Source organism: Microtus oregoni, unplaced genomic scaffold, assembly GCF_018167655.1.
Source record: "Microtus oregoni isolate MIOR12 unplaced genomic scaffold, Mior012 000043F_ref0000047, whole genome shotgun sequence".
NCBI lineage: Eukaryota > Metazoa > Chordata > Mammalia > Rodentia > Cricetidae > Microtus > Microtus oregoni.
The window spans coordinates 14,016,629-14,038,409 of NW_024543210.1; the positions used below are offsets into that span (position 1 = coordinate 14,016,629).

At 38.6% G+C, this 21,781-nt stretch overlaps 1 protein-coding gene across 2 annotated transcripts in view; it reads left to right on the forward strand.

The window, feature by feature from the left end:
- Eml5 (EMAP like 5) overlaps nucleotides 1-21,781 on the forward strand; it is a 115,495-nt gene that overhangs the window by 46,462 nt on the left and 47,252 nt on the right. For both annotated transcript variants that reach the window (XM_041633056.1, XM_041633057.1), the window contains exons 15-21: nucleotides 188-293; nucleotides 4,992-5,085; nucleotides 6,149-6,249; nucleotides 7,895-8,097; nucleotides 9,073-9,184; nucleotides 10,145-10,272; nucleotides 15,479-15,620. In XM_041633056.1, the coding sequence (XP_041488990.1) occupies nucleotides 188-293; nucleotides 4,992-5,085; nucleotides 6,149-6,249; nucleotides 7,895-8,097; nucleotides 9,073-9,184; nucleotides 10,145-10,272; nucleotides 15,479-15,620 (886 nt within the window). The remainder of the gene's footprint in view (nucleotides 1-187; nucleotides 294-4,991; nucleotides 5,086-6,148; nucleotides 6,250-7,894; nucleotides 8,098-9,072; nucleotides 9,185-10,144; nucleotides 10,273-15,478; nucleotides 15,621-21,781) is intronic.

Consider the following 21,781-nt stretch of genomic DNA (forward strand, 5'->3'; position numbering starts at 1 on the left):
TAAAGACAATATAGGTATTTTGTTTCCTTTTATTTTTTTTTATTTTTTATTTATTTATTTATTTATTTTTGGTTTTTCGAGACAGGGTTTCTCTGTGTCTTTGGAGCCTGTCCTGGAACTATTTGTTTCCTTTTAACAAATATAAAAATATTGTTTACAATGGCTTTTATAATTGTATCTTTATCAGGTAGGTAGAGATCCCTCGATTCACGTATGGGATACAGAAACCATCAAACCATTGTCTATATTAAAGGGCTACCACCAATATGGCATCTGTGCAGTTGATTTCTCAGGTAAGACTCTTCTATCTCAAAAAGAATGATCAAAAAGCAGAGGGAATATATAGTGTTTAAATCAGTGTTACCTAAGCTTGCTATTTAACTATGGCCTTCATGGTTTTTATCAAGTGTGCATACTGTTCTAACCAATTAACGATTAAGCTAGGTTTTCTGGCTTGCTTATAATTACAGTGTATTGACTTTAACTGTAAAGCCTTTTTAAAATGTTTGTGTTAATATCAGCATAAAAATGGTTTTGTGAAAAACACCTAAAATTGTCATGGTTACTCTTGTAATATGTACCTTCCCTTTGGGCAAATTTTGATGTTAATCTTTTACAGCTTTAAAGTAAACTTTAAAAATGTTTAGTATGAATGAGATGAGAATGTTTCCCCGGTGTCTATATTAAGTAGCACTTTCAGTGCATCTTATAATTTTAGTTCATGGGATCAGTTTAGCTACTACAGATATACCTACAGTGAAACTGTTGTGTTGATTGGAATGAAATATTTTATTGAAGAAGTATATATTATGTGTTTTTGTTGCCTTAACCAAAGTCAGTTATTCATAAATAAGATTTTGGGGGAAATAGTATGTACACATACATTTTCAAGAGTACTAATGGTAGCCGGGCGATGGTGGCGCACGCCTTTAATCCCAGCACTCGGGAGGCAGAGGCAGGCGGATCTCTGTGAGTTCGAGACCAGCCTGGTCTACAGAGCTAGTTCCAGGACAGGCTCCAAAGCCACAGAGAAACCCTGTCTCGAAAAACCAAAAAAAAAAAAAAAAAAAAAAAAAAAAAAAAAAAAAAAGAGTACTAATGGTCAAGAAACAAGAAAACGTAAAGCAGACTGAGTGGATCAATAACAAAAACATCACTGGTGGCACTGAACAACTAAGATTTTCAAAAGCAAGGCAAAGTGGAAAAGATTCATTTACACTTTGGACCTTATAAGCTGTAAACACATGCACTTCTGGCAGTATGTTTCAAGTCATTTGCTTCAATATTTAATATAGTCATTATTGTTTGGTAACAGTGACAACTGAAACTTGGCCTTCACTAAAGCAGCCACACTAGTGACAGCATAACCTAGATGTTTTTCATTTTACTTACTTTTCATAGTCACTGAGTTTTTATGTCCCAACAGAGTTCCTAATAGTGAATTTAATTGAAATAGATCTGTTTTCTCTTAATTATTTAATAATCTGTTATTTTCTTTTTTTTTATTGTGAAGGGGAGAAAAAAAAAACAAGTTTCCACCTCCTCCCAGCCTCCCATTTCCCTCCCCCTCCTCCCACCCTTCTCCCCCTCCCCCCACTCCTCTCCCCCTCCCTCTCCAGTCCAAAGAGCAGTCAGGGTTCCCTGCCCTGTGGTAAGTCCTAGGTCCTCCCCCCTCCGTCCATATCTAGGAAGGTGAACATCCAAACTGGCTAGGCTCCCACAAAGCCAGCACATTACGTAGGATCAAAACCCCGTGCCATTGTCCTTGGCTTCTCATCAGCCCTCATTGTTCGCCATATTCAGAGAGTCCAGTTTTATCCCATGCTTTTTCAGTCACAGTCCAGCTGGCCTTGGTGAGCTTCTAATAGATCAGCTCCACTGTCTCAGTGGGTGGGTGAACCCCTTGTGGTCCCGACTTCTTTGCTCATGTTCTCCCTCCTTCTCCTCATTGGGACCTTGGGAGCTCAGTCCAGTGCTCCAGTGTGGGTCTCTGTCTCTATCTCCATCCATCACCAGATGAAGGTTCTATGATGATATGCAAGATATTTGTCAGTAATGCTATAGGATAGGGTCATTTCAGGTTCCCTAGCCTCAGCTGCCCAATAGATTTTGGTCTTATTTTTATTGACCTATAATAACTGTTTATATTGATGGGGTATATGTTGTAATGTGTGTGGTGTCAGCAATAATGGATCGCAAGACTTTACATACACCAAACAAGTGCTCTAGCATTGAACTATACCCCCAGGCTCTAATATGATGTTGTGATACAGGCATATGTTATGTGCTAATCACCTCACAGGATATTTAGGATATACATCTTTTTGTACATTTCCTACCCACCCCCAGCCTTCTTCTTCTCAACCTAATGAATGCATAAAGTAACTTGGGTCAAGTATGGTAATAATTCAAAAACCCATTATCTCAGCTTGGAAAATGCCTCTATGAGTAAAATTACTTGCCGCCTGAGCCTGACAACCTAAGTTCAATCCTTAAAGCTTGTATGAAAGTGGATAGAAAGAACAACCTTCATATAGTTGTCCTTCGACTTACACACACACACACACACACACACACACACACACACAAGTTAAAAGAATCATTATCCCCACTCTCTTCTAAATTCTGATTTATTTCATGGCTGTATATATGCCTAACATTTATCATTACTTTTTCAAGTTTTAAATATAGTGCTATAGCCTATTAGTGAATTTTCTATTGCTATAACAAAACACCTTAAGGTGAGTCCCAATAAAAGCAGAGACCTGGATAGCTCAGTTAAAGAAACTGAAAATTCAAGTCAAGTGACTCCATTGATTCTACTTGTGGCAAGAGTCTTTTTGGCTGTGTCACAACATAACAGACAGCATCATGGTGGGAGTGAAAAAGTACATAAAGCAGGATATGCTATGACTTCAGACACCATAGTGGCCAAAGCACAGACCCTTCCAGCCAAAACCATAACTCAGCAGGCTGAATTAATAGCTCTTACCATGCCTGTCAACTAGTAAAGGGACAATCCTTAAAGCTATATTACAGACTACCAGCCTCTGTTCTCAGAAGAATGAGACCTCATACACCTGTCAAGACTCAAGCCTAATCCTACTTCTTCTCCTCCTATTTCTTTCCACTCATCCCTATAGCTAGCAGACTCTGTGGAGATTTGAGGTTCAGGAAGCATATATCCAGCAGTTCAACCAGACCACTCATGTAGTAGAGTCTCGAGACTGCTCACCAGTAGGTTGCCAAAAAAGAGATACTTATCCCTTTAACACCAAAATGGATTGTTAGGACACCTGTCCCCAATGCTTGCTCTCTGAGATTAATGTCAATACAGGCCAGAAACCTATGGAGGCTCTCCTTATTGGTCCTATAGGAGACATGATACATATTCAGAAAAACACTCTGCTTTTATAAAGAACAGGGAATCTTTATACATCATAGTTAAGGATCCAGGACAGCCCAGATTGAAAATGGGAGTCATTGGTAAGCATTTATCACATTCACCCAACAGATATACTCAAAATGCAAAGGGTACACATCCTACTCTCTCAACTCCACATTAGAAGAAATGGTCCAAACCTCCTTGAAAATCCCTATATTCTTAATAACACTCCTTTTTGATTATATTGATCCCACTCCCCGATCACACTATCTCTTGGCTATTGAATAATGCTCAGACGACCTCTTTGGAAAATGCTGGTTGTGTGTCCCTCCAGGGTCAAACTGGCAACCCTCATGTGTGGCCTCGCCCATTGTTTTATTAAATTCTCGCGCCTTTCTACTTGCTAATTGCTTAAAGTCAAATGTTGCTGCAGCCCCTTATCTCTCTCACATTCTTATCTTCAGTATCACAGACTGCTTTAACTCCTCAGGAACACACCCTGTGAACACTCTGGATTCTGCAGACTTCAATAATATCATTACCCTTAGTACTGTCACCCAACTCCTATGTCCAGACATTCACAATGCCTTGATTCTCTGTGGTACTCATATTTATCACTGCTTACCTGCTAGGTGGTCTGGGACTTGTGCCCTGGTGTTCCTACTTCCTAAACCAGGGGTGGTACCTTGTGAAAAACCCTTGCTAATCCCCACCACCAAGCCCATAGTGGCACAGCATAACAAATGAGCAGTCCAGGTCATACCCTTTCTGGCAGCCCTGGGCATAACTGCAGGTGTGGCCACTGGAACAGCAGGACTGACTACTTCCTAGCTATTTACCATCAGCTTTCTTTGCAGTTCATCCAGGATTTCCAACAGGTAGCTCTATATCCTTCGGGCACAAATAGACTCGCTGGCCACCATAGTACTACAAAATTAGAAAGTAAAAGATTTACTGATAGCAGAGAGAGGTGGTCTTTGTCTCTTTCTTGGGGAAGAATATTGTTTCTGTGTCAACCAATCAAGTGTAGTGAAAGATAGAATCCAACAACTCCAAATAGATCTTTAAAAACAGAAAGAACCTGATACTTCTAGGCAGTGGATCACTGATAGTCAGGATACCTTTCCCTCCAGAGCCATAGGTATCCAGGATATCTTCCCTTCACAGCTGTAGGTATAGCCTGACTTCCCGGCAGGACAGAATACTTTTCCCTCCAGAGCTGTAACAGTTGCATCAGTAAGCAAAAGGAAAAGATAACATGTTAAGACAGGAAGCCCGGGAGATTTAAGGGTTAAACTTGTTTTTATTATAACAACCATTACAATAGAGCTAATTCTTCCTGAGAGAGCATTATACCTTTCTTTTTTTTTTTTTAATCCTGTAGTGATATAACATTATACCTTTCTTAGGGAAGAGAAATAAGCATTTAATCCCTTCACACCAGGCCCATATCTTAACTGTTCTATCATCATACACCATCATACTGGGGGCTAAGCATCCAGCATGTGAGACCTGCGATGGAGGGCCTATTCAAATGAGAGCCCATGCTCTAGAAAACACATTAAATGGTTTTGACTTCAGAATCTCGTCTTTTTGGTTGTCACAGCTGATGGGAAACGCCTAGCTTCAGTTGGAATAGATGACAGCCATACCATTGTACTGTGGGACTGGAAGAAAGGGGAGAAACTTTCAGTGGCAAGGTAGGGAGAACCCTTACCATGCTGGTAAAACCCTAATGTTGCCATGTACTTCACTTTTTTGGAAGTCAAGCTAATATGTAAGATTTTTATGATTATCAGCTTTTATTACCTTTAAATAAATATAATCAAACTAAAAGATAAATGATTTTATTATTTCTTTGTAGGTTTAACCCCTGTGTACCCATTTTTAATGTGCCTCAATAGGACATTGGAAATTACTATTTCAATTTGCAATAACAAAGAGTGTATTCTATTAAAGACTATTATATACCAACTGGGAAGCATGGTAAAATGCTCATACATTTTATTGAGAAATATGTACATATATCAAAAAAAGAAATTATATGTTGTTTTTCTAGTATTTTTCTTCATTTCTGTCTTCTGAACTGAGCATGATTTGGTTTAGAATCATAAATAGTGCTTTGAAGGGGAAGGTAGCTAACAGTGTTGGAGGTTACATTTTAAGTTTGTTACTCCCTCAAAGTGAGATGTGAAAATACCTAAAATATGAATACTTTTGCTGAGTATATAGATGAAATCCAAGGATACAGTAGTTGAAAGGAACTTTGAGGGGCTAGTAAGATGGCTCAGTGGGTAGAGGCACTAAACGTAACCTCAGTTGATTACCAGGGCTTGTATGCTGGAAGGGGAGAAATGATCCCTGCAAGTTATCCTCTCACTTCTGATACATATATTGCATAATGAATACCCCTCTCTCCCCAAAACATGTACTAAAAGGAACATTGAAGGGGTTGCTAAATTGTGATGAATTGCTGTTTTGAAATTTCTTTAATTCCGGTCATAGACAGCATTCTCTGGGCACTGTACAGTGAGTCTCATGGGTACTATCTAAGTGAAGTTCTGTGTTCACTGTTATCCTGCCTGGAGAGTCTGCTGAGCAGGTTAATATAGCTGGTGACAAATGTACAAGTGAATGATTTCACAGCCCGAATGTCAGAGACCAGCAGAAAACAACTGTCTAGAGGGTGGAGGGTTCTAGCTAGGAAGTGAGTTGTCTTGAGATGGATTCTCTACAGAGCTAAAACATTCTGGTTCATTTCAGAGGCAGTAAAGATAAGATTTTTGTTGTGAAGATGAACCCCTATGTGTCTGATAAACTAATTACAGCTGGGATTAAACACATGAAGTTTTGGCGTAGAGCAGGTAAGGAAATGTTCCTTTTAACTCTTTTAAAATGCTAAAACCATTACCTTTAAAATAATTTAACTAAGTACAATTGGTGTGATGGACTGGATCTTGGGATAGAGAAGGAAAGTTTTTAGAAAGCTAAAATCTGAATAAGGCCTGATGTTCAAATTAATGGCACTGTGTAAATGATGTTGGTTTTTTAGTCTTGACAAAGGGACAATGATGTTAATATGTTAGTATTTCGAGAAACTGGATAATGGATTATGCAGAAACACTGCTATTTTACATCTTTCTGTAAATCCAACATTATCCAAGATAACCTCACGGGTGGGAGGGGTCGTAGGTTAGGGGTAGAATGCATTCCTAGCATTCCTCAGGCTCTGGTTGATCACCACCATCTAAAAGAAAACGTTTTATTTTTAAAGGATGCTCTTGTCTTGGTACATTTTAAACAAAGATGCTTTAACCTGTGGGATTAATCAGTTAATGTACAGATTTCTCCATTTTATAGTCTAAACTAAAATTTTAAAAATTTCATAATTTGTATGCTATAAAGTAATACAGAAATACTGGTGCTTTAGTCATTTGTAACTATAAATCACAAATTTGGAATAAATTTCCTTTTACCATTAAAAAAACACCTCTTTTCAAATAGAATAGTATATTTATGTTAGCAATGTGGCAATGAAATCTCAATGAACTGAAAACTTTCAGAGAAAATGCTGAAGTGTAAGAAGTGAAACATCAGAAAACAACAAACTTTGTGGTAACATTTCCCAAATTCACCTGTCTTCCAAGTTGTGAATTATATGGGATGTGAAGTAATGGTTCAGATTTGTATTGAATGCTGTGCCAGAGACTCAGTAAATCATAGTGTTTATAATTATGAAGTGGATAAAACTTTGGGTTTCATTCCCATAAATTTAAACAAGCTTTTCATTTGGCCATATTACTTGGAACTGAAAATGCCTACTGAGTAGTACTTGAGAAAACACACACATATACACACGCGTGCTCACACCCCTCGTCTACATATTTGTTTGAAATAAGAGATTTAAAGAAAGTAAATACTAAGCAGCTGGAGAGATGGCGCAGTGGTTGAGAGCACTGCTACTACTCTTCCAAAGGACCCAAGTTTAAAACACCCACAAAACTGCTCACTGGTAGGGGATCCAGTGCCCTCTTCTGGACCTCTTGAGCACTGCATGAATGCAGTGCATAGGTATACATACATATATGCAAAACACATGCACATAAAAAAATAACTTGTCACAGAGTCCCTTCAGTTATAAAAAAGAAAAAATAAAGTAAATACATATCTTAAAATTTGTAGTTGAGTAACATTTTTTCCTAACCTATCTAATAGCCTTGGAACTGAGTCATAAGTGGATAAATGTTAAGGTTTGATGTGTATTTTCAATCTTCCATATTTTCAGAGGTCAGATCCACAGCGTTCATTAGACAAGTAAAAGTAATTCCTGTTTTCTTTAAGTATTATCTAACCCTTTGCTTGCATAGTTTTGGACAAATTATTAGTTGAAGTAAATGCCTTATGCATGGGGCTAAATTGGATTCTCATGCTATTTTATCTCAAGTTTATATTTATTTGAAACTGTGTACATTTTGAAAGCAACACTTTCACATTTTTTTTATGAATCAGGGGGAGGATTAATTGGAAGAAAAGGCTACATAGGCTCTCTGGGGAAAAGTGACACAATGATGTGTGCAGTGTATGGATGGACTGAAGAGATGGCCTTTTCTGGAACATCCACAGGAGATGTGTGCATCTGGAGAGATGTCTTTCTTGTAAAAACAGTTAAAGCTCATGATGGGCCAGTGTTCAGTATGCATGCATTGGAGAAAGTAAGTAACCTAAAGTCATTTTAAGTTAAATACAGTTATCATAGAAGGAGCACTGGTTTGTACTTGGCTACCCAACTATAGTCTGTGTTTTTTCCTTTCTTTACAAATCCCTAAATATGATACGAGATAGGTATGCTGTATACAAACATGTTTAAAATGTCACGTAGTGGCACATGCTTGTAACCCAGGACTCAGAAAATGAATGGAGGAAGATCATAAGTTCAAAGTTATCTTTGGATGAATAACTAGTTCAAGGATAGCCTGAACTACATGAGACCCTGTCTAAAAATAAAAATAACAAACAAAAAGCTTTTGCTAGAAGTGGTGACTCATGTCTGTAATCTCGGCACTCAGGAGGATTGGAAGTTTGAGGCTATCCTGGACTATAAACAGAGACTTGTTTCAAAAAGAAAAAGAAAGAATGAAAGAAAGGGCTGATGAGATGGATCAGCATGTGCAGCGTACTCACTGCACAAGCCTGACAACCTGAATTCAGCCCCTGGTACCCATGGTGGAAGGAGAGAGCCAACCTGCAAAAGTTGTCCTCTGACCTACACAGAAAAGCTGTCACACAAATTTTTATTATGAAAGAAAGGAAAATGAAACCTTACTATATTAAGGCCCTGCTATGTGTCAACATTATGCTAAGTGCTCTCTGTATAATCAGATGCAGTACCGTTGCTGTTCTTTCTTTTCCAGGGTAAAGTAGGAGGCTTTGGAAGGATGTGTGATTGCTGAAAGTGGCAGTCATAATTCATCACCCACTTTAGAAACTGGTCTTTTGGCATCCTATCCTATCTTTATAGATTCTGTGTTGATGTTTGGGAAATATAATAAATACTTATACTAATCCCTGTTACTCAGAAGCTGTAACTTTCATCTATATTCTTTTCTCTATAGTTTTTTCTATATAAAGCAGGTAATTGTTTTCGACAAACTTTAGTCTTTACTAACTGGGACTCTTTGTTTTTATAGGGATTTGTAACTGGAGGAAAAGACGGTGTAGTAGCCCTTTGGGATGATTCCTTTGAAAGATGTCTTAAGACCTATGCTATAAAAAGAGCTGATTTAGCCCCAGGATCTAAAGGTGATTTCATATTTAGTCTATTGTTTAGGAAAAGGCTAATTATTCATCAATATGCTCATTCACTGAAGTGGAACATAAGAAATATATTTCCTTTCTTGATGAGCATCAGAATTGCATAGAAATCACTTAACTTGATACCAGAGTCATCCTGCTCCTTTTTCTGGTGTACCTGATGAAATACAAACTATGACACCCTTAACATTTAACTTTTGCATTTATCAGCATTCAGGAGCTTGCTGTCAGGCTGCATTTTGAGTTTACCTCTCAATCCTGATAACCTGAGTTCAGTCCCTGGAACCCTCTCTAGCCGTGCAGGTCTTCCATTGTCTTTTGTTTGTGCATTTCCTCCTATTAGGGATGATGCCACAGTCCCACCAATCATGAGGCCTTTCTGCAAGCTTTTACTTGTTCCTAGAGTCTGTTATTCTCTCAACGACAGAACCACATGCTCACTATTCAGATCTCAAACAGAATTTATTCTAAATGACTTCATCTTCATTTCCCTCTTCAGGAAATTTAATTGCCTTCTTAAATTCTCCCTTTCTAATAACCTTCTCACACAAGATCTGTTGCAAGAACTAGATCTGCCACGCTTGCCAATACATTACTGAGGCCTGCCTAGGACACCCTGAGGGAAGGGATGTATCTTACACTGAATGAGAATTCCTGGTTTGGATTTTATAAATAACCTAAGGGAAATGGAAAGAAGATGATTTGCTAATGTATGAGGCAAAGAAGTAGTTATCAGAATGGTAGTGTGGGATCTGGATAGAACAGAATTCTATGTGGTTATGCTTATTCTGAGATTAACAAGTTGAATGATTAAAGGAAATAGAATTTCTTAAATATAAAAAACAACTTCATAATGTGATTTTTTACCACCCAAATAGCATCAGTTGGAAAATATAAATTCTGGAATTAACTTCATACCTACAAGAACTTTTCTATTTAACATTTCAGGTCTGCTCTTGGAAGATAACCCATCTATACGTGCCATATCATTAGGACACGGTCATATTTTAGTTGGCACAAAGAATGGTGAAATATTAGAAGTGGATAAAAGTGGCCCAATAACACTTTTGGTCCAGGTACTTTAAATACTGATATGCACTTTTTCCTTTGAACTTTATGTTTTCATTCAGAATATGAGAAGCAAAATTGGCACTGCAGAAAACAATGCAAAATGAGTTAGGGAAACATTTCTTGATGTTGATATAAATAGAAAATTAGTTCAGTGACTAGACATAATTCAATAAATTGATACATGTTCTCATGCAGAATTATTGCCAATATTTAGGTAAAACTTTATCACTAATTATTAAATCAATGGGACAAAAGCTAGCTATAATATATTTGACATAGATGTTCATTTCATGTTTGATTTTACTTTTTTGGGAGCATTTGTTAAACATGAGATATTTATTTTTCTGAAACTCTTTGGTTAAGTATATCTTAAGCTTATAGCTTACAGAAGTGGAAAGGGAGAGCATGACTATATACTAAAACTGTATTACTGAAAGTATTTATCAGTGAAAAGAAGCTAGTGGAAATTCAGAAATAAACTTTTTTAAAAAACTGAGTCCCACTGTGGTTTGGAACTTGCTGTGTAGACCAGACCTGCCTCAGAATCTTGGAGATCTACTTGCCCCTGCTCCTGCTTCTGCCTCCTTTCTTAATACAGGCATATTTCTTTACCCCTCCGCTTCATTCTTGTTAGGACACCAAAGAGTACACACAGAGCACTGCTCATGCTTTATTTGGTGCTTTATTGTATCTTTGTTGTGCTTGGGGTTTTTTGTTTTTGCTTTTGTTTTGTTTTGTTTTTTCGAGACAAGGTTTCTCTTTGTAACAGTGCAACAGTCCTTGCTGTTTTGGAACTAGCTGTTGTAGACCAGACTGGCCTCAAACTCACAGAAATCCACCTGCCTCTGCCTCCTGAGTGCTGGGATTAAAGGCATGCGCCACCACCACCTAGCTGGTGCTTTATTGTTAATACCCTGTGAATGAGATTGTGTAAAAGGCAAAACATGTACGAATAATTTCACCTGCATAATATATCTTTGAAATAAATACATACTGAAGTCATTGTGGGGTTACTGGTGTGTGTGTGTGTGTGTGTGTGTGTGTGTGTGTGTGATGGGGAAGAGTGTGTGTCTGTGTAACTCTGATTGGCCTTGCACTCATGATTTTCCCCCTTGGGTCATTCGTAACATGCCTGGCTAGTCATGGTACTTCACCTGTTTATGAGAACTTAGATGTTATTACTACAAAACTCTTAAACGCGAAAATAGGAGCATTACTTTTTAAATTTTCACAGAAAAAAATTTAGAAATCATAAATGTTATCTAAATTGTGTGGGGTGAGGAGCTGAGAAGAGTTGGAGAGGCGATAAACAAAATACATTGTTTATGTGCATGGCATTCTCAAGGAGTAAGTGAAAATATGTAAAAGAGAGAGGAAATTTTAGATAAAACAAACTACCTAGGCTTATTTGTGTACAAAAGTATTCGTGCAGTGGACCACACTCAGAATCAGAAGGAATCCAGGGAGATGTGCCTCAGTATAGGAGCAAGCTCTTGGCAGCTCAGTGCAAAAGACAGAGATCCACTTGGTTAGAATCGTTAAACCGAAGCTTGGCATTATTGGCAGTTTGTGATTGTCAGATTCTCTGATTAGAGTCCATTGATGGCTTCTGTTTGGCAAAATATCTAGTTTCATATTAGTGTTTATGTTGGCTTTCAGGATGCTTACATAGCACCTAAAGTGTGGATGCTGTCCTAATGGCCTCCTAAGTAAAATTGTTCTCAATACATCTTTTTGGAAAATGTGCTAGGAATTTAGGCCAGGGTCTCATGCATGCTGATTCATATTCTACCACTGAGTCACACCCCAAGCCATCTTATTATATTATAATTATTATTATTATATTTATTATAAGGTAAAGTTTTAATGTCTTTTTCACTTCCTTACATGGGGATTCCTGATAGCTTTGCCTTAGCTGTTATTATGTAAATGTGTGGGTAAAAGCTTAGTGAGTCCAGTGAAACTAATCAAGCAAAGGCTTAATTGTTGGAAATAAGAAAAGCAGGGCTGGAGAGATGGTGCAGAGGTTAAGAGCATTGCCTGCTCTTCCAAAGGTCCTGTGTTCAATTCCCAGCAACTACATGGTGGCTCACAACCATCTGTAATGGGGTCTGGTGCCCTTTTTGGTCTGCAGGCATACACACAGACAGAATATTGTATACATAATAAATAAATAAGTATATTAAAAAAGCAGTAGTAATTTCAGCTGTAACAACTGTGTACCTTGGATATTGAGTTAATAAAACTGCGAGAGCCTCTGTAATATGAGTTTAAAAATGAACATAAAGAAATTAGTTGTATTTCTTTATACTATCAATACAAATAAAATATTACAGAAAATACTACTCATAAAATAAAACTATACAATAACCAGTATTTTATTTTTTTACTATTTTTACATGTATTCATTGATTTGGAGGACAATGCACATGGCATGTGTGTGGAAGTCCGAGGACAACTTGGGGTGTTAAGTTCTCATCTTCCACCATGGGGTCTAGGAATCAAAATCAGATTGTCAGGCTTGGGGATGTGTCTGATCCTTCCCACTGGTTATTCCAATAATTAGGAATTTTAGAGTTAAAATATGGAAGACCTGCTCTAAGAACTATTAAATTTTAATAAAGATATAAGGAATCTAAATAAATTATAAACTCTGTGTAATTATAATCCATACTTTGATAAGATTTTTTACATAATCTTCTCTTTAAAAAGTACCTAGAAAGGAAAATAAGAATAAGGAAGAACTTGTTGATACACGTTCCATGATAGAAATATAGAAAACACAAATTCATATTAACTAAAAATATGGGAACATGTATCCCTAACAGGATGTTAAGACAGCAGTGTTTGTAGTAGTGCTGTCTGTTGATCAGTCTGGGGATCTGTTCTAATGGGAGCAAGTTCTCATGAACACGAAATAGCTCTTAAGTCACTAAGATCTCTAAATACTGTGAGATAGTTTCTATGGTTGTTATTGTATAGCCTTATTAAGCTTTTTCCTATTTTTTGATGCTGTTTTAAACAGGATTTTCTTATCTTATTTTCAGATCATTCTTTGCTAGTGCATAGAGCAGTTGATTTTGTACACAGCCTGTGAATGGAAACTTAGGTCCTATAGGCTTGCTAATTTCGTTTATTATTTATAATGTTGCAGTAGATTCTTTATAATTTTTTAGGTACAAGATCTTGTCATCAGTAAATAACTGATCACTTCCTCGTGTCAGTTCTGGGTGGCTGATACTTCTTTTTCTTGGCTAGTTGCCCTGGCTAAAACTTGCAACATGAGAGTCTGTTCTGTTGGGGTTTCTGTCCTGCCCAGTTCCCGCATTCAGTAAACTTCCCAAGGAAAATCACATAGAAGTCTCCATAAATCATTAACTGATTGGCCCATTAGCGCAGGCTTCGTATTAGCTCTTTTATCTTATATTAGCCCATTATTCTAGTATATGTTAGCCACATGGCTCAGTACCTTTTTCGGTGTGGGCTTCCTCCTTTCTAGAATTCTCCTGTTCTTATTGCCCCTTCTCTACTTCCCGTCTGGTTGTCCCATCTATACTTCCTGCCTGGCTACTGGCCAGTCAGTGTTTATTTAAAACATAATTGACAGAATACAGAATTGTCCTGCATCGAAAACTTCCATTCTAACACTGAATATAAGCAATGAGAACAGACATTAATGCTTCTGTTCCTGGTCTAAGTAAAGCTTTACGCTATCAATCACTAAGTGTGATGTTCACTGAAGGAGACTCCTTCCCTTCCTCTGTTGTTTCTTTCCTCTCTCCCTCCACTTCCTCCCTCCTTACTTCTCTTTCTTCCCTCCCTCTCTCCCTCCTTCCCTTACTCTCTCCTCTCCTTCCTTTCCTCCCTCTTTTCTTCCCCCTCCCTCTTTTCCTTCCTTGTTCTCTCCCTTCTTTCCTCCCTCCTTTCCTTCCTTTCTTATTTTGAGACATAGTTTTGTAGGTTATCCTGGCTTGTCAGGAACTCACTATGTAGAATAGGCTGGCCTTGAATATGCAGCTATCCTCTTGCCTCAGCTTCCTGAGTGATGATAAAATAGGCATGTAGGTTTTTCATAATGAAATTGTAGGTTTTTCACAAATGCTCTTTGCTAAGATTGGGGAATCCTGATTTAATTTCTAATTTATTAAGTGGTGTAAATCATGGGCCAGGAGGGATTTGTCAGATTCTTTTTCTGTGTCTATTGGATGCTCATGGCGTTCTGATCTTCATTCTGTGACACGTATTACATCAATTGATTCTGAGGATTGACAGCCTTGCTTTCCTGGTGGCAGTGCATAATTGTTTTTACATGTGGTAGATTCTGTTTGTTAATATATTGTCGACGACTTTAGTAATCCTGGTGAGACGAGTTATTGCTTTGTATTTTTCTTATCTGGTTGTGGTATCAGGCTTTATGAAATGATTTGTGAATTAGTGCCTCATGGTTTAAGAAGAAAGCCAGAAAACAAAAACTCCTAATCTCTTCATAGAGAAACTGACTTTATAGCAGAACACAGAAAACAATCCTCTCTAAATGTGCTCTCAAACAGTGGAGTTTCATAAACTCAGATGGTATGCTAATCAAAAACATAGACCAGTCAGTTTTCACAGAGGCAAAATCTCAGTCAGGCTCTGGAGTTGAGTATAAGGACAAGAGAAGGCTTCTGGGTCTTGCATACATATAGTGGAAAAAGAGACAGTGATCTCAGGTCTTCCTGAGTTCCAATGGGGCTTCTTTATTCTCCGTAGCACTCACTCGAAGTAGACTTGACATCTGGAACAGGGGCTGGGGGAAAAGGAGTTTCTACTTGTCAGCTGTGCACATCAAGCATCTGTCCTCCAACAGGCAGCTGGTTCAGGGTGGAGAAATCGATATGCTGCCTATCCTGGGAAGCTGACCCTCCAACCGGGAGTTGGGGACAAAGCTAGGTTTCTTGGTTACAAGAGTCTGAGTTGGTTTCCATGTGGATGAGCTGTGACCAGTGAAGAGGTACTGAAATCCAGTACATATGCCATCATTATATTGACCAAATTCTAACAGGTTTTCTTTAGTAAATTTTCCTTTATTTGTTCTAGTTCCTTGAAATCATGTCAGGGCTTTTCTGAATTTGGATCTCTTTATCCATTTCACTGGTGAGCTGGTCTGTAGAGTTCCTTATCTAATTCACGTATTTTAAGGTTACACTGAGATTAACTGTGTTTTCTTTATAGGGACACATGGAAGGAGAGGTGTGGGGTTTGGCCACACATCCTTATCTGCCCATCTGCGCTACTGTAAGTGATGATAAAACTTTAAGAATATGGGATCTCTCTCCTAGTCATTGTATGTTGGCAGTCCGGAAACTGAAAAAGGGTAAGAGGCTCTCAGACTTCAACAAAGATTAAGCTGTCACATTCTTCTGACATTCACAAATAGCCATAGAGTGTCTCTAGTAAAGGATTGTTGGATATTCCCTCATTTCCCTTGTGCTGAACTCATGGCACTCCAAGGGCAGGGTGATTTTATTCAGTTTTTTTTTACTGTTGCTTAACTTCTCTTTAACAATGTAATACCCTTTGGAATGAAGTATTGCCCTCTCTGGTCCAGTAGTATGGCCTTAGTTTGATAGTTGACTCCGTTTTGAACTCTTGTACTTGCTTCTGGAGCTCTTGGTGTAGATGACATTATTTGGGTTCCGCTGCTCTTTTGCTTTTCCTTGCAGTTCTGTAGTTTAACAACACTGGGCATGTATCTGGGTTTACTTGGATTCATCCTGCTTTATGCTTCCTAAGTTTGTGACCTTTTATTTTGTGTTAATGTTGAAAAATTGTCTGTCAATGCTAGTGGTTTCCACTAGGAGTATTATAATTTTTAAAAAGCGTTATGAGAGAAAAGATACCATGCAACTGAGTTTACATGGAGGGTTATTATTATTATTATTATTGAAAAGGGAATGAAAAGGAGGGGAGAGGAGAGAACAGCCTCGGAAACAGGAGCAGCAGAAGAGAAAAGAGAGGTAGGGAGGGAGAGGTAGAGAGGGAGAGAGAAGGAAGGGGGAGACAGAGAGGCAGAGAAGCAGAGAGAGAGAGAGAGAGAAAGGAACACACACAAACACATACAGAGGGAGGGAAGGAGGGAGGGAGGGGGAGAGAGAGAGAGAGAGAGAGAGAGAAAGGAACACACACAAACACATACAGAGGGAGGGAAAAGAGGGAGGGAGGGGGAGAGAGAGAGAGAGAGAGAGAGAGAGAGAGAGAGAGAGAGAGAGAGAGATATGAATAGGAGGTGGATACGGTTCACCTTTTAAAAGGGAACATAGTGAATGTGCACAGGAGATGCTCTTAGTGGCTGCAGCTGAGGATGTATCCTGTCAGGACCCCAAGGGCAGGCCAGTGCAGACGCCTGAATACTATCAAGGAATACTTCTTTGCATTAGATTATAGGCAGAGTTTATGATTCTGTGATTTTGGATTTAAATATTTTTACTTAGGTATCTTTATTTTATTCAGCATTAGTTCAAGACAGGGAGTTGATTTTCCTAATTTACAAAGGATGTGTGTGAACTTTCTTTTTTGAGACAAAATCTCACTATGTCTTCCTAGCTAGCCTCAAACTCTACAGATGAGGCCGGCCTCGAATTCAGAGATCCATCTACCTCTGCCTCCTGAGTGCTGGGATTAAGGGTGTGAGCCATAACACCTGGTGGTATTTGTGACCACTGCTTATGTTAATATAATAAGATTACTCATGTCACATAGAGTTAATTATGAGACAGTGATGGAAGTGGGCTCTCATAAGAAAAGTTTTTGACAAATGACTCAGTTTTATAGTAATCAGAGAATAAACAAAAGTATAGATACACAATATGTCCTAATGTTTACAGTCTTTAAAGTCTAAGAAATGAATGTATTGTGAATATTTACCAGCCTTTTGCACTTCTTTTTGTAATAATACATTGGAAAGCTCCCATTAACAGCTTTAGTGTGCTGTTGACCACCTGTAATCTCAGTAGAGGTGATATGACTTCAAGTTTCAGGCCAGCCGAGGCTGTACAATAAGACCCCATCTCAAAAACAAACAAAAAGCAACAGTTCTTATATCCTGCAGTTGTAGTTTTTAATTATAATCAATTATGGATTTTTATGGAATTTCTGTTTCTGGATTCTTGCTATCATTCCATGTCTTTCTTTATTCCATGCACCCCCCCCCCAATAGCCCCACATCTCTGTAGATCTCTAGTGATGAATTATCTCGGTCCAATATTTAATCTGATAGCTCATTTTAATAATTGTCATTTTTCTACATCAAAACCAAGAATCATGGGTTTGCCCTAGTGGTGGTCCCTGAAAATAATTTCTCAGCCTACCAAGGGTATCAATATAGAGCTTTGTCTCTGTCTTGTTGTCAGAAACAAAATGGCATATAAAATAATAGGTTTAGAAATTGGGAGCAGTGTACACGAATAGGTGGCACAAATCTTTTCACATTCCTGCCACAGAAAAAATGTCTTTTCAAGAGGAGCTAGAATGAAGCAGAGTTGCGTTTTATTAAGAGATTTCAGTGTAACTTTGAGCATGGGACTTAAGATTGGGCGATTGGGAAGAAAGACACACCCAAGAGCATGTTTGTGGGCTTCTTGAAGAGAGGCATACTTCATTGTCTTTCCAATAGCTGTATATACCATTTAGGAGAATTTGAAGCTATTATGCACAAAGAGTTGCTAAGAAACTTTGTAATCATCTGGAGATTCCTGAAGGACAGGGCAGGTTTATAATCCATAAAGTAAACACTTAGGTCACAGGGATGTAGAAAGATAAAAGCAATAGTTCTGTTTGAGATTCTCAGAGGAATCTGGGAAAACAGTAAAGTCTTATTTGTGGTCACATAGGTTTAGGGTTTAAACCTAGTTCATTGGTATTTTAACATTCTTATTTGAAAGTATTTATGAATAAAAGAAACCTTGTCTCTATGTTGAAAGCCTTTAGAGCAAATATGACCCATTGTGTTGGAATTTTTTATTCTTAGCTTGCAAGAGGCTTCAAGGGGATCATTTTCATTCTCATGATGCCATAATGTTCCCTGTTTTTGTATCCTGTCTCATACCTGTGTATCAGCTTGAGCCCATCCTCTTTTCTGGTTATAGAGGATGTTTTGTTCTGTCTATCTATCCCTCCTGCCTCAGCTTCCTGAGTACTAAAGTTATACTGACCCACCACATTCAGCAGAGAGTAAAGCTGAATTGGATCACATCCATGCCCTCTGTGCCATGTCATCTAGGGCTGCTGTACTGCTGTCGCAGAGCTGAACAGTTTTGATGGCTATTTTGTGGCTTATAAACATGAAACTCCTTTTGTCCATCTTTGCTCTAGAGCAGTGGTTCTCAACCTTCCTGATGCTCTGACCTTTAATACAGATGTTGTGCTGACCCCTAACCATAAAATTGTTTTTGCTGTTACTTCATAATTACAATTTTGTTACTATTATGAATCATATTATAAATATATTATATGCAGGATATCTGCTATGTGACTCATGTGAAAGGGTCACTTGGCCCCAAGGGGGTTGTGACCCACAGGTTGAGACCCACTGCTCTAGAGACTGCTATATTTTACCCACGCTATGAGTCTAATGACAGACAACACAGGGTGGTTCTGACATTTCTTCAGAAAGATGAGTGTTTACAAGCAGCTGTTCCAGGTCATATTTCTCAGATACAGAAAGAAGCAAACTATGTGTATTGGCAAGAGAGTCCTTAGAATTACATAAAAGTTTGAGATCTCAGTCTTGTCAGAGTACAACCAAATGTTCACATTCAAAATTTCAGAGTTCCCATTTAGTTTCCCAATTGTCACAAAAGAATTGTGGAGAGGCTGTGTAATTAAATTGACATTATAATTTACTCCCAAAGTTAAACTTGTGTTTAATTTTTATGGACCGTTGGGTGTCAGGAATTCTTTTAAACTTGTGGAAGCTTTAACGATTCTAACTTGTGCTGAACACTTCAGACCTGAGCTGGTTACTTTCTCTGTAAATTATTTATGCATTCAGAATCTCTTGTAATCATCGTTAGCACAGTGTTTATAGGAGGAGCCACTTGGGCTCCCCAAGGCCTTAAGTATATAGTCATCACAGTCAGCAGCCGGAGAGAACCTGGTTAATTGTGATGCTTGTCCGTGCTTTCAATTACTGACATTTCATTTCCTGTTGGCAGGGACTCAGACTGCTCAGCCCAAAGGTTATTAAGTGACAACTACTAAAAGACAGTTAATTACTAAAAGACAGAAGAGAGGATGCTGGAGGGTATAAAAGGAGCAAGTAAAGAAGCAGATGTACCTGTAATCCGGGACAGTGGACAATGAAAAAGGAATGAACATAAAGGAAGTAGTGGCCTCTTCAGGATGAAATTCAGATCTCTTTCAAGGAGAAGGCCTTTTTTCTGCCAGTGGTAAAGGAGTTTACCAGAAGTCTAGGAAAGTTTCTGTTCTAACATCACAGTCATCCACAGCCCCACCTCAATCCCTGTAAATCCATCTGCTGGACCCACTGCTCTAAAAGAAAGAAGCAAGGTCCCTTTCTTCAGTTTTGGCTTTGCAGTTTTCCTGTGGTATTGGGCCAGGGACTACATTAGTAGGGAAGGAATTACGCAAGAAGAAGAGTAGTGTATTGAATATGCGGTAAAGGTCAGCACACTGAGCAGTAACTAGAAAACTGTCTGTAGTATACAGCTGTAGGAACATGGCTGCAGTTTAAAGTCCTTGTGTGGTTGGGTTGAGCTGCTTTGTGTACAATTTCCTGGCATGTAATTCATACCATGTAAAAGGAGGGCAGTCCACATTGGCTTCTATGCAGTGTTGGGGATCATATGCACCCCACTGTGCATACAATTTCCAGTTATACAATTTCTGCCATGCAAGTAAGGGCTCTGCAAATCATAGTCATGTAAATAAGAGCAGTCCTGACCTCAAATTCAGTTCTTGTCCTAGTCTGGTTTCTGTTACTGTGATGAAGACCATGACCAAAAGCAACCTAGAGAGAAGGGGTTTATTTCTGCTCACAGCTGAGTTCCGTCAGGAAGGATAGAGCAGGACCTAAAGCAGGATCCATAGAGGAGTGCTGCTTGCCGACTCGCTCCTCCTGGCTTCCTCGCCTGCTTTCTTCCACACCCCAGAACTACCTGCTCAGGGCGGAACTACCCACAGTGGGCTGGGCTGCACCCCTCACATCAATCACCAGTCAAGAAAATGCCCCATGGCCAATCTGATGGCAGTGTCTTCTCATTTGAGATGCCCTCTTCTCAGATGACTCTATCTTGTATCGAGTTGACAAACTAACCAACACAGTCCCGATCCGAGACTCAGGTCACAGGATAATAGGTTTCAGCTCTGTCACGTTAAGTAGCAGTTTGGGATTCCTGGACAATGCTTGTGGAACGTTCCCAAAGGAGATCCCTGAGCTATCTGCAGAGGCACTTCTTAATGACCTTCCTGCTGTGGAAAAATCATGCTGACTGAAAAGTATCTACATCATTCTGCTTTAATATCAAAAAACAGGGAAAGGAAGTATGGATTTTGGGTTGGCTGGTAATAAATGACAAATTCTATCCAGATTCGTGTTTATAACCACCACCCGCATACTATCATCCCCCGTTTGTTTCTCTAGCTTGTCCTCCCGAGAAGTGTTAATATATGTCAAATGGCTTTCATCATGTTTTCCACTGAGTTTCTTTTAGGCATCCTTAACTAAAGGGATACGTGCTTGATAATTAGATGATTACTTATTCCCAGTGCAGTCTGATTTTTCATTCTGTAACAACCTCACCCTATCCCTCAGATTACATGCTAGTACCAAAAGCTTTAGGGTTTTGCCTTTGCTTGCCATATCTCTTGCTGTTGGGATAAGCTCATTATTATTTCTTTATCAATGTAACTCTGACTGCTTTTAAAATTAATAGTAACATCATTAATAATAAACAATATTAATATTATATATAGTTTTGAAACAGATCTTCCTAGCTTAAACTAATAATTGCCCAATGTCCTTTTTTAATTTCTGAAGCATTTTTACAAAGATGTCCTCATTTTTAAAAATTTTGTTTTTTTAGATTTATTTATTTATTATGTATTCAGTGTTATGTCTGCATGCTTCCTTGCATGCCAGAAAAGGGCACCAGATCTCATTATTGATGTATGTGAGCCACCATTTGGTTGCTGGGAATTGAACTCAGAACCTCTGGAAGAACAGCCAGTGCTCTCAGCCTCTGAGCCTTCTCTCCAGCCCCCAAAATTTTGTTTTAAAGAACATTCAAAGATAGCTCTTGCCTCCCACCCCAATCTTCACTTAGATCATTGGCTATAGTTGGATTTTCTATTACTCTAGCCCCATGTTGGAATACCAAATGTTGTTGGTTGTTTTACTCTTTTGGCTTTTGGGGGCCCACCACCCAGCTCCCAAGTAAATCACACATGAAGGCTAAGTCTTACTTATGAATGCCTGGCTTAACTTGGCTTGTTGTTAGCCATCTTTTCTCAACTTAA